Here is a 13,708-nt window from a genome sequence, read left to right as displayed (position 1 = left end):
AACTACGATTATAATTATATTTAGTTCTTTAGTTAAAGTCATTATGATATTTGATTTATAGATACAAATTTTATGTTAGCTCTCCTATTATAATATATAATAGCTTTAACTAATTAACAAAATTTATTTGTTATAATCTGGTAGGGTAATACAATTATAATTGTAGGTATCTTGCTTATCTGATTTTGAAATTTTGCTTCTTGATTAGAAAGTGCAATGAAATTACTAATATGTAAGATAAATTACTAAAACATGTAGTAGTGTTTAGCAAAAGAACAACGCACAGTAACATGATTGTTAACTGTACATCATCGTCATCAGTGTTGACAGACCCAAGAAATTTTCTATCCGTGTCAGATTAGCATAACAGAAATATCAGTTCATAAAGTAACGATGTGATCGTTGTGTAGTTATGTAACACGGTTAATTTGAAAATATTATTTACTTTTGTTTTTGTTTTAAAAGTCGTAACGGGTCGTATTTCGAAACATTGAAGATGAAACATATATGAAATTAATATTCGAGTATGACATCAAGAATATTAGGAAAAATAAAAAACGATATAATAATTTAGTGTATAACGTATTCTTATAAAAATAAATAAATAAATAAATAGATAGTCAGTTTTAAGATTTAATTAGAAGAAGTTACTATCCAATATGCTAAAATTAATATATCATCAAAATATATAAAAGTACACGTGCGAGACGTAACAATAACAAACTCTCATTCTTGAAAATACATTTTCCCTCCCTTTTGTTTTCTTTCAGTTAAAAAACGGTTACCGGCCACCACCCACCGCCGCCACTCAACTCACCACTTCACGTTTATTAATACAAGTTAATTGTATTCTGATCGAATTGGGTTATTGCATTTGGTCTCAAATTGATAGTTTCAGATCATTTGCATTTGCTACAACAATGGGTGGTCGTGAAATCAACCAGACGGAATTGGTTCGCCTCCTCGGTGAATCCTTACATCATCTCGGGTATCAAGAATCCTACCGCTGTCTTCTGGAAGAATCAAGCATCCCATTTGTTCACCTGAGTTGTCCAAGTTTTCGGAATTTGTTATTATTGGGAATTGGGATGCGGCTTTGAACGCGTTGGAAGAGATATCGGGTCTACAAGAATCTACCGTTAAATCGGCCTCGTTTGTGATAATGGAACAACATTTTCTCCGACTTTTGGAGAATGATAAGTATCAAGAACTGTTGATACATTAATGAAAAAGATCACCCATCTTTTGATTGAAGAAAGTCGGGTTCGTGAACTTTCATCGTTGATCATACAGTGAGGAGATTCTCACATCAAGCCGAAGCCAACTCGGAGCTGCTCGCAACATTGCGCAACATGTTTCCCCACGATGTAGTCGTCCCATGAGGAAGATTGCTTCAACTTGTAGAACAAACACTTGAAGATACATTCATCGATAATACTAGTGAGAAAACTTGATTCCCAACTCACACATCACAAATTTTGAAAGAACATATTGAGGAGGTGCCCTCCGTCCTCTTCTCCAAAACGGGGGCCTTTTAGCCTCCAATTAATAATAATAATTGTAATAATCTGTTGAGGCAGCATACCCTGCAAGGCCACGGTACACCCATTTGCAGCCTCTCGTGGAGTCCAGATGATCAACGCCCTTTCACTTGTGGTCTACAAGAAGACGTGAGATGCTTGGATGTACTATCCGGTACATGTATTCACGTGTACCATTTTAGTATTGCTATAATGATGATTTCATGCCACTAGTGTCCAGATGGTCAAAACTTTTTATCCAGTATGACAAGTGGCACAATTGTAATGTGGGATTTGGCGGGGACATGCTTGTATTATTTGAGGAAACAAACCATTCAAAACAGTTCAAATATCCAGATTACAAGGGACGGAGGAAAACTCATCTCACTTCCACGTGAAGACACCATAGTTGTTATTGATATGGTAACATGAACTGTTAAGTCACACGTAGATACGTAAAACAATGGGTGAAATCAACAAGGTGGAACGGGTCCACCTCATTGGTGAATCGTTACAGTATCTCCGTTATCAAGAATCGTCCAAGTGTATCTATAAAGTATTATATATTCCACTTTGGACACCTCATTGGTGAAGTTGTTGACACATTAAGAATAAAATTGTCCCTCCTTTTATTTAACAAAGTCAGTCATGAACTTTCATCATTCGTTTCACAGAGATGTCGTTTTGACATTAAGTTGGTGACCAATTAAGAGGTGCTCATAACCTTGCACAACATGTTTCCTCCCGATGTCGTGGTCCCACAAGGACGACGAATTTGACTATTGGAGCAAACCTTTCAAGATACGTTCATTGACCATGATTGTGAATAAATCCATTCCCCACTCACACAACACGTGTTTAAAAAACACAATGATGAGGTGTCATTTATCCTCTTCTCTCACAATGGGAGGCTTTTAGCATTCGTTTCTAAAGACAAAAATGCTATAATATGGGTTGGCGTTAATATGTCGGAGCAACATACTAGAAGGCCACAATGCACTTGTGTGCTGCCTTTCATGGAGTCCTAACGATGAGCGTCTTATTACTTGTGGTTTACAAGAGGACTTTAGGTGTTGGGACGTACAATCTGATACATTTCACGTTTATCATTTGAAAAATAGTACTGAAGAAACATAGATCAATTCAGGTTGGATATGATAAATGTCCTTCGGTGACGAAGATGAACACAATTAGGGATGGCAAATAACCCGAGCTGGACAGGTATACCCGAAACCCAAAGAATCCGAGAGGGGTATACCTAAAGCCCGACGAGTATTGGGTTGGGTATGAGATTAGTTTTGATAAAGTTTCATGGGTATGGGTCAGGTATGGATTTTGTGATACCCGACCCGATTAATCGAAAACACATACCCTTTTACCGTACTATACACCTGAATTATAAACCCAAAAAAATTTAATATTAATTTCATTTTTCCTTAACCTTTGTCTAATAACACTTTATTTTTGTAAGTTTACTATACGAAAAAAATTATTTTGTATTTAAGATATGTATTTAAAAAAAAATTATTTATGTTTTATATGTTATCAAGTTTAAACATAAAGCGATATAAAAATTATAGTATTATTATTTATTTATGTATAGTGTCCTATTTTAATTTATAATAGTTCATATATAAATAAAATATATATGATAATTATAATAGTAAAAAAATATATTTGGAAATCCTAACAGAATTTTTTTAACAATCTAGCGAGTATACCCAATACTTGACAGGTAATTACCCGACACATACCCAACAGGTAATGAGCCGAGTATGAGACTGAATTTTATAACCAGATACACACATGAGATTAGCAATAGTCGGGCTATTGCCATCCCTAAACATAATCACACCTCATCTTTTTTCGACTTGTCTTAGATCTGCAAAATATATAAACCCACTAGAATGAGTCAGAGACCACCCTTGGATGCTAACAATTGTTACATGTGTTGTATGTTTTAAAGCATAATAATATGCAGAGAAATGTAGGGTTGCCTCCATATTATTATAGGTAAATAGTGGGCTTAACCCTAATAGGCCTTCTTCAATTTTGGGCTTGCAAAGATTATTTTACATGGGCTAAGTTTAAACGATAAGACTTTAGTCCATTTAGAAGGGTGCCTCTATAAGTTCGCCTAGTCTGGTGTGATCGATACAGACCAAGCTATATTATGCTTGTTAGCTCGTGGCCTTTTGAGACTGGATTGTAGAGGAGTGGTCTGGATAAGCACTTGACTGTGCTAGCATGTGTTGCTTGTTTATATACTGATGACACCAAGTCGATCTGGATGGTATACTTGAGTATTTTTTACAGGCGTTTTTTATGTATAATGGACACATAGTTTAATCATGTTTACTAGAGCTTTTTAATGTGGCACGCAGCTAGATAAAAAATGCGGTATGCAGCGCAGTGTCCATGCTACTCGTAATCGTGTGGTGATGCAGTTTGTAAGTGGAAAATGTTGCTTTCGGGTACAATATATTGCGAAAAATAACATGGCGTGAACGAAAGCCTTGTCGAAATACTGTGCAATCCATTTTTGGTGGATCTATAGTAGCCATGCCCTTTATTTGTGTTGTTTTAAATTTTTAGTGGTCTACTAGATGTGGAAGAATAGTAAGTGTAAATCTGCGTGCGGGAGGCATGTTACACACACGCGTCTTATAAGCTTGTGCCGGTGTTACATGTTGCTAAGGTAGTGCAGCTTGCACGTTACGCGTACAGCATCTTATTGCGAATTTCTAATGTCTGAGACGGTGCGTATGATCAAGTTTAGCATAAAAACGGACGAGGTTAGCACCAGGAATTAAGAGAGCTATAAAATGTAAACCTTAGGCCAAAATATTAAATTTTAAATTAACAGGGCTAAAAGTTTCAAACGATTATTGAACCAAAAGTGTTAATAGTTACTCTATTTTATATTTTCAGACCATCTTATATTTTACAAGTTGTATCATGTTTTAATGGTGTGCATAGAATGTAATGATGAAGATAGAATTTGGTTGGAGCATTCAAGTACAAAAATCAAACAATATCTACAAATACATTCGCACACGCCAGGGAAAGAAAAAGAAAGAAAGAAAGATCAGCACGCAACTATTGTCGATTTGTTTTTTATAGATACTCAAAGCTAGATAGGGTTCTTTTAAAATTATCTTGGTCTATTTTATTTTGTAATGTTATTCACTTAATTCACATGGAAGATCAATTAAAGTGTATGGTCACATACAAATAGGTTTTGCTGTACAAAGCGTACAAATCATTAGAAAAAGCTTATGATGACGTTTGTTTTTAATTAGTGTAATTACACTACTAAAAAGTTACTCTAGAGTGTCATTCCCACTTTGGTGGGTGCATACGATATATGTTTATTCGGTCAGTAAAACCCGAATTTTGGTAAATCCGAGCGTTGAAACGTCTTGGGTGTTGGAAAACCTGGAAGTTGGTAAAACCCGAGCGCTACGACGGCAAGTTGACATGCATTCAGTCAGTATCGATTACGTATGTTACAGTTGGTTAGACTTTTTTATTTGTCACAAATCATCCTCACACTTCTCAACTTTTCCCTAACTATATATATATGTGTGTGTGGGGCATGTTTAATTTGGAAAATTAAATATATTATTATTGTTAGTAAAAATATTGAGGTGGATCAAGGGGTGGCATTGGTCAATTAAATCGAACGTTTGTAAAGCCCGGGCATTGTTGGTCCTAGACATTTAGACGGTGACTCTTCGCAAATTCAATCAGTTTCATTTATGTTCGTTATAACATCGGAACTAAAACAATCATTATTCGCACTCGGTATACGTGAGTTTACTCAAATCCGGTCATTTTTTGTTACACTGGTTACGTAAGGAATTAGAAAAAGAAAACACAAAAACAAAATTGACGTCACCGAATCTGAGACCACCACTTGGCCCAATGGAAATCTTGAGACACCAATGCACCATGGTCTATAGTAATATAATAAATTTTGTACCATATACATATCGTCTCACTCCACGTTAGGTAAGAAAATTTTAAACAGTTGTAACAATCATTCATCATCATCATCATCGTACTCAGTATATCCCACCAATAGCAAAGCTATGGTAGGGTCTTAGGAGGGTAAGATGTAGGCAGCCTTACCTCTACCCCATAGGGATAGAGAGGCTGCTTCCAGTGAGACCCCCGGCTCGATAGTAGTTTTGCATCAAGCCTTAGACATAAGGCACATAGCACTCAATCATCGTGACACCGGCTGATTGGTGCATGTACCCTTATCTTTCAGCTATCAACGCCACTACATGATGCCTGATTAACCGTCCGTCACTTTTAACGTTATTTTCACGAGATTAGTAAAATAACGTCAAAATTAGTGCAATTTGATCATGGTTCAGAGAATTTCAAATTATTGAGATTGATATATTTGATCCTGGTTCAGAGAATTTCAAATTAAAGGAAACAGGGGCATGCATGATTTGATTTGGTTAATGGCAAAAACCGAGATCATAACTCAATAATTCGGTTATTAAAAAATAATAATTGTTCGGTTTCAATTAATTCAAATTCATTTAATTATTAGCGGTTAATTCAATTTGATTCAGTTAATTTATTGCTAACCCTAAGGGTATGTTTGGTTGAAAGTAATGGAATGAAGAGGGAATAGAATGAGAGAAAAAAAATAAATAACAATTTTGCAGCAATAGGACATTTCATGATTTCACCTCTTGAATTTCAATTTTGGCCCATTAACCAAACGATGAACGTATGCTATGCTAGAGGTGTACAAAACCGTTTTTTTTACCTAACCGGTTTAGGTCAAACCGGTCCGGTTCGGTTTATAAATTGGTTTAGGAGCAAGAAAGGTCGACCTGGTCCAGCTCGGCTCGTTCCGCTTTAGAACCGGTTTAACCCGGTTTTAACCAAACCAATCCGGTTTTAAAACCGGTTTGGTAGATTAGAAGGGGAACCGGTCCCAGAACCAGCCGTTTGGGTCGGTTTGGGAACCGATTTGCTGTCAAACTGGTTCGTTTCGCTTTGCATAGAACCGGTCCCAAACCGGGTTTTTTTTACACCTCTATGCTATACAGCTAGAGTATATATACATTGCGACTTACGAGTACCACCCAATGACCAATACTAGTATGCCATGCCACTGTCACTTCCATTCCCACAATTAACGTCTATTTTTTGGGCCTTATTGGACCTTTTTCGGCTTGGGTAAACATGAAGGAATTTATGGGGTGGCTTTTGGACTAGAGGTCTAGAGGTGTACAAAACTATTTTTTTTTTCGAACCGAGCGGGTTTGTGTTTTGCATTGTCATAACCGGTTCGGTTTAGGCCTAGACCGAAGTTGAGATCACGTAGAATCTCTCTATTCGAACCAAATTGAAAAAAAAAATGATTCTACTTCTTTGCCATCATTGATTGCCCAATGTTTGCCTTTACGGATAGGAGAGTCTAAGATAAAGGGATGGGTCTGGTCGGCTAAGGTTTCAAGGGGAGGAGTAGGCCTGTAAACGGACTAGACTTTCATGAGTTGTTTGTGAATTGCATGCTAGGCGTAAATTTTATTACGTTCATTTATTTAATAAAGTAACGAACATGAATACACATGAATTTGATAGTTTGTTTATGTTCATGAACGTCTGTTTATATTTGTTAATTAATGTTCATTTATGTTTGTTTAAATTTTTTAAAAAATACATTAGTAGTTATATTTATGTAAATATAAACATATAAGGGGCTAGTTTAAATTGTATAGATATGAATACGTACATATACACATATTTACTTGGGTATTTTTATAGAAAAAAATAATAAATCGTGATCATCCATTAGAGTTTGTATTCATGAAGGAATGTGGTCCATCAAATTAAATGAAAATTTGTAACCCTTAAAGTTAAGTCATCATGATCGACCACTAGAGTTTGTGTACATAAATATAGTCGCTTGTGTTTATTTTATTTTTGGTCAATTATGTCCATTAGTGTCCGTTTATGTTTGTTCAGCTATGTTCATTAAAGTTGTTTGTTTATGTTCATTTGCATTCGTTTGTGAACTGTTTGTTTAGGTTTAAACGGACATACATGAATGAAGACAAACATGTCCATTTTCATTATGCACGAACATGACCTAGAAAAATGTGATTGATAATATGTTCATGTTCGTGTTTGGTTAATATTAAAGTTAAATGAAAGAATACGAACATGCTCATGTTCATGTTCATGTTCATGTTCGTTCTACTCATTTGCAGGCCTAACGAGGAGAGATGACTTCAAAGAACAAGATCGACAGATCGGGGTAGGGTTAAGATTTTATTAATTTTATATTTTGTTTTTTAATTATAAAGGGTAGAATGGTAATTTTACAAAAAATTAACAGAAAATTAGCATTGGTTAGTGAAAGTACCATACTTGTTACAACCGAATGAAGAGTAGATAGCATATGCCTCATTTTACAAATTGAGGAGAATAGATGCAACATGGCCTAATAAATCATATAAAGCACCCGTATAATTAACTCCGCTAATTAGTTACTTGTCGTTGGATTGGTTGTATATTTTCAATCCATGGATCTCAATCAAAGCAAAACGCAGATCTACATGGTGAGTACCGGTGTCACATGACACTAGAAAATATATGCATTATATGTTACATGTGTATATGTGATATATATCGAGTGGCACCGTATTCTTTAATTCTTTTAAGATACCAATGTTGTAAGTGGGAAAAAAATAGAGAAATGGGGAGTTCTTAAACTTGTTTTCGGGATTTTAAAGTGATTTTGAGGTTTACTATACATCATTTTGATTTTTGGAATTTCAATTAGTGAGTCTTCTGGAACTCTCCCGTGTTAGCTTGTTTAAACGTGTTCTAATATTGTATCTTAATTCATGACTAGGTGTCTATCTATGATCTTCATGTCGGTTGAGCCATTCTAATAAAGTTTGCAGTTAAGCAAGAACGTACGAGTGCTTAAATATGGACCTATGTAGCGTGCCCTATAGCATGATATGAGATGAATAAGAAAGGCACGGGCTATCCAGACACCGTATTTACACACACTTTCTCTCTTACACATATCTCTAAACCCATATGGATGTCTTATTAGCAGCTCCTATAAAAAAAACCTTTTGTGGTGGATCGCTATCCAATCCTACACTTTAACCCGCGCTTGACTGGCATACCTCTAACTAGAATATTGCATATTGAAACTCTTCAAAGCTTCACACACGATTAAATTGACCCCGTGTTACAATTACCCAGAAATGGACATGAACAACTAAATTGGCCCATATGTGAGTCCATTGATCTAGCTGCTAACTAAATTATAGGCATTACTGGAATTGGAAACACATATGCTTTATATATAAGATTTGATTAACCTGCCACATGCACTACCAATTGCATCTTTTAACAAACTTATCATCTTCCTTATAGTGGTGATCTTTCATCAAGAAATTATGGCAGTTAGTAGAGACATTACCAGAAATCCTAAAAAGAAAACCAAAATAGTTCAACTTGTGCGGAAGTCTTCTTAATAATACTCATGCTTTACTCCGTCAGTAGGGTGCTTTGATCAAAATGTGGTGGAGGTTTCCCGGTTTGTCATAAGTTTTACTTGATCCATTGACAGTTATAACTTATAAGATAAAAGATATGGTTAGGGCTTAATGCATAACAGACTCAACCCTATTATTATATGGATGGGCTAGCTTGACCTATTAGGGTTTTTAATGTAACCTTTTCACTCTTGTATTGTTAACCATTGCACTCAACCCACTCGTTGCACCGGAGGATATTGTATATGGTTGTAGTTCCTTTATGTTTTTCACTGGCACCTGCATCCACATATATACCAACAATTGCCACACCTATATCTTGTGTCACCACTCGAATAACAACTAAGGTCTGGTGTATGTTGGATGTTATTGAAATACTCCTGAGTTGGCTTTCAACAAAAACTTTGCATCTATAGGTTAGATTCATCAATAATGTACAGGTTGTCTCACACTGTTAAATTAGCAGTATGACTAGAACAATGCACACTACACTTGGGTTGAATAGTTATCCGATCCAGCTAGCACAATCATCAGTATTTGGTGAATGTTGTCTTAATTAACTAAGTGAGCCTATAAATAGAGATTCATTTGTAATGTTTAAAAGCAACTGTTAATAACACAATAATATTTCTCCCATTTAGATCCAAACGTTGCTAGAACGTATCAAGCCCTTTTCGATCTTCCTTCCTGTGACTTTAAAGTAACGTCTTAAGTAATTATATTCCGTTCCGTCATATTCTTTCGTTGTATTCCTAGCTTCTCGCTAATCTTTCCGTTAATAGTCAATACTAGCCAGATATTAGGAATGAATTCAAAATAGAGATATACATATATATAGACAATTGGCGAACAAATTCACCATTCGTAGACAAGAAATAGTATTTCTCAAGGATAAATGAATTATGTTCATCATTCAAGTAGCAAACACCAGGACACAAGAGATGAAAAACAAAATACATATAAGAAAAGCTAGATATATTTATGCAGTTGCACAATATTCATCAATCTTTAATGAAGCAGTTCATCACATACAATTAGAGCATTCTCATCCCATTCCCCATCCTCATCTCTATAATTACACTAAAAAACATTACATTTCTCTCTCATGTTCAATTAAATAATATTTTTTATACCTTTATCATTACAGTTTTCTCTTTCCTCTACTCACAACCAATTCAACAAATATAAAAAAATAAATAAGGGTAAACAATGTTTCCCAAATTTACAAAAAATCACTACATTTTTCTCTCCATCCTATAATTTACACTCACAACCACTCAAAACCTCACCCTATAATTTACATTCTCTCCTCACATAAATTTAAAGGATGTGATATGAATGCTCTTAGAACTAATTCATTAATTTATGTAAAGCAAAAAAACAATTTATAAGGAATAATATCTAGATGACAACATATTACATCCAGAAAACATCAGGAAGGGCAGATCAACCATGGTCTAATCTTATCATACAATTTGCACCCATGAGAAAAAAGATCAAAACGGTAATAATATGAACATACCGACCTAATTGTTGTTTCATTCCCATGCTTTTGCACTTACTTGTAAGTCAGCAAAGTGATGCTGCAAAACAAATTACATGAAGATGGTTAGAGTAATAACCTAGTTTATCTATCTGCTCAGCTATTAAGAATCACATATTAATTTAGAATACTCTATTACCTCATGGGTTACTCCAAAACTTTGCTGGTAATCGAAAAGGTAGGACGGAGTCCAATTGCTTGTCATCAACAAGGAAGAATTATCACCAGCAACTCCTTGGTTAAATCGGAAGTTCGAGCTCATATGACCGATGTTCTGATGCTGAGTTTCTTGGAAGGTACTCCAAGATCCTAACCGGTTCACATCTTGATCCATTGGTTGATCCAGATATGGTTTAAATTTTGAATCTTGACCACCACCATGCTTAATATTTCTCTTTTCAATTGTCCTCTCCCTTGCTTTTTCTCTTGCCCTTTCCCTTGTTGCTTTAGCAAGAGGATGATGCAAATCAGCACATTTCCTGACTCTAGTAACTTTTTCTTTTTGCTTTTTACTGCTAATTCCACTAGAAGACTTCACTTTAGTCTTTGTAGTTGCTTGATCATCTCCGGTCTTTATAACCAAGGGCCTATCAGCAGTTCCAGAAACAACTTCACATTCTGAAGTAGAAAACGCGCTGTTCGATACGTCCATAAAGCTGCAGCTCTGGCCAGGAAGGAGTTCTAGAATGGCGGTTTTCGATTTCGTTATTAGCCAATCAACAGTTTTGCTGGCCTTGTCGAAACCAAGCAGGTCTTGCAACCCAAACAACTTTTTTGCCACATCAAGGGACAGCCTCATCCTTCGGACTCTCGGACCTCGAGCCGTGTTAATCTTGCTGTGCCGGTCTCCTTTGGAAACTCTCTTCCTTGGACTGCTATTTTCAGGCCCCAAATGAGTATTAAATTCGCAATAATCATCGTCTCGATCGTTTGTCACTACCTGCTCATTGATGTTACTATATTCTTCCATGGTAGATTCCATATTAGGTATCTCATGTGGTACAATAATTGTATTGTGGTGGTTATGATCATTGAGGAAAAACTGTTGTTTTTGGAAGAACTCACAAAAGACAGCTTCATCTTCTAAAGGAATGTAAATAGGTGATGGAAGGAGGAAAGGAGAAGATGATTGGGTGTTATAAAATTCTTGAGGGGTTTTTGAATGGTTGTTGTCATTGTAGTAATTACCGAAAAATGGCATACTTGGTGGCATACAACCATTGTTGATAGAAGAAGGATGCATATTGTTTCTTAATTAACTAGCATCCAGAAAGTTACATATAGTGATGTAAAGACCAATTAAAATTCTAAAAGGAAAGCTTGATAATGAAAACTTTTTTTTTCAAAAAAGGATAATGAAAGGCTTGTGTCTCTACAAGAAACAAGTTTTAGGTATATATTGAATGGAAGTATAAGAAAGCATGAAGAGGGAGAGAGAAAGAGGGAGATCCATTAACATTAAGAATTTGGACTTTGAGAAAGACTGGCAAGCATGCTTTTATTGTCATCATAGAGTTATAGACATATATACTGATGGTGAGAGAAAAGGAGGTCCATTTTCCCTATTAATGTTTAACAAAGAGGGCACTTGATAATAATAGAGACAAAGAGCCATTTTCACCTTTAATTACATCTCAACTTATTGAATAAAAGTTGGGCAATTTTGGTGAAGAAGAAGGGGAGAAGGCAGTGAGTAGCTTCTTGATCGTTAAGTGAGTGGATAGGAAGCACTTCTTATTGTGCTACTTCACGTGATTGACAGCATCAAGTGTATGATTTTCTTTGTGCGTTTGTGTGTGAGAGAGACTTGTACGTGTGTGTGAGAGAGAGGTATATTTAATCCAAAACACCTTTTGGTCTGAAAGCAACCCTTGGTGCCTTGACCAAACACATGCATGCTTTCAAATTCTTCTTCCACCATGAGTGTGTGTTTTTCTGAAACAGTGACAGGGGGGGGGGGGTCCGGGAGGAGAGTTTTAGGGTGGTGATAGTGGTGGTGAGATGGTGGTTGGATAGGGGTGGTGGGGCTGGGGTAGGACTTAGGAGTTAGGGTGGCTTTTCTAGTTGATCTGAGTTGTTGTGGAAACTAAGTTGACAGGAGAAAGACAAAAGAAGACTAGTATTTCTTTATTCTATTCTCAAATTAAAGTTAAACAAGTATTGATGTGAAAGGTTTTCTCTTCTTTATTAGAAAAATAACTTTGCTATTTAATACTGTACTTTATGGTGGGGACATCTAAGCTTCTTTACAGTGCCACGTCAGCATCGACGGTATCGAAGCTCCAACCAATAATATGTCGCTATGGTTTAACACACACACAAACACACATATATATATATGCATATGTATGTATGTGTATGTGAGAGAGATGGAGAGAGCCGTTGGAGAGGGGGGCCACCTCCACACCCATTGGTGCCCATCGTTGGAACGATCCTAGCCTCGGCGCCCCACCACCAAGGGCGCCCCTTGGTGGTGTTCCGCGCACGGCCAACATTTCATCGATGCTCCATAGTGGAGGGTCTAAGTTGTAATTGGTTGTGGTTGCGAGTTGCGACAGAAAATTAAGACACATTATAAAGCAGTGTGAAAAGATTAATCAACATGAATTATAAATATTGAAAACTTGGGTTATCATATTAAAAGTTGTAAGGTTGTTTGTGTAACTTAAACGAACTTGAGGGTTAACATATTTAAAAGTTATTTGTTAGTACTAACCTAATAAAACATGAGGATTACCATATTATATTTTGAAGTTGATTGTGTAACTTGATAAAAGTTGAGGATTAGCATACGAAAGAAAGCTATGGGGTTGATTTTTTAACTTGATGAAACTTGAGTAACTTAGTCAAACCTATGGATAGCAAATGAAAAAATGTGGTGGTAGGCCACCCCCACCGACATTCATCTTAAATATATGTGTAGTATAATTAGGCCATTCGATATGGTGCGTCTGAAAATGTAAAATATGAGTTCGTTATTAAGGTGTCACATAAGCGTTTAGGGCTTTAATTCTTATTTCACACTCATAACATATGTTGTGGCGAGTGAAATATGATGATGGGTGAGGTAAAGATAAATGATTGGTTATATT

General features: G+C 35.9%; 1 protein-coding gene across 1 annotated transcript; it reads right to left on the bottom strand.

Moving 5' to 3' along the window:
* Positions 1-10,485: 10,485 nt before the first annotated feature.
* On the bottom strand, positions 10,486-12,208 carry LOC143552752 (uncharacterized). The gene has a single exon (XM_077042897.1). It carries the CDS (start codon positions 11,857-11,859, stop codon positions 10,720-10,722), a length of 1,140 nt encoding a protein of 379 aa, XP_076899012.1. The 5' UTR covers positions 11,860-12,208; the 3' UTR covers positions 10,486-10,719.
* Between the last annotated feature and the right edge of the window lie 1,500 nt (positions 12,209-13,708).

Source organism: Bidens hawaiensis, unplaced genomic scaffold (assembly GCF_021521415.1).
Source record: "Bidens hawaiensis isolate Kalapana, Puna unplaced genomic scaffold, B.hawaiensis_p1.1 tig00001032_1, whole genome shotgun sequence".
NCBI lineage: Eukaryota > Viridiplantae > Streptophyta > Magnoliopsida > Asterales > Asteraceae > Bidens > Bidens hawaiensis.
Note: the sequence above shows the minus strand (reverse complement) of the source record. Positions and strands in the feature narration are given on the sequence as shown.

Bases quoted from the DNA above. Each gene is read 5' to 3' on its own strand.
- LOC143552752 (XM_077042897.1), bottom strand. From the start codon at position 11,859: ATGCATCCTTCTTCTATCAACAATGGTTGTATGCCACCAAGTATGCCA.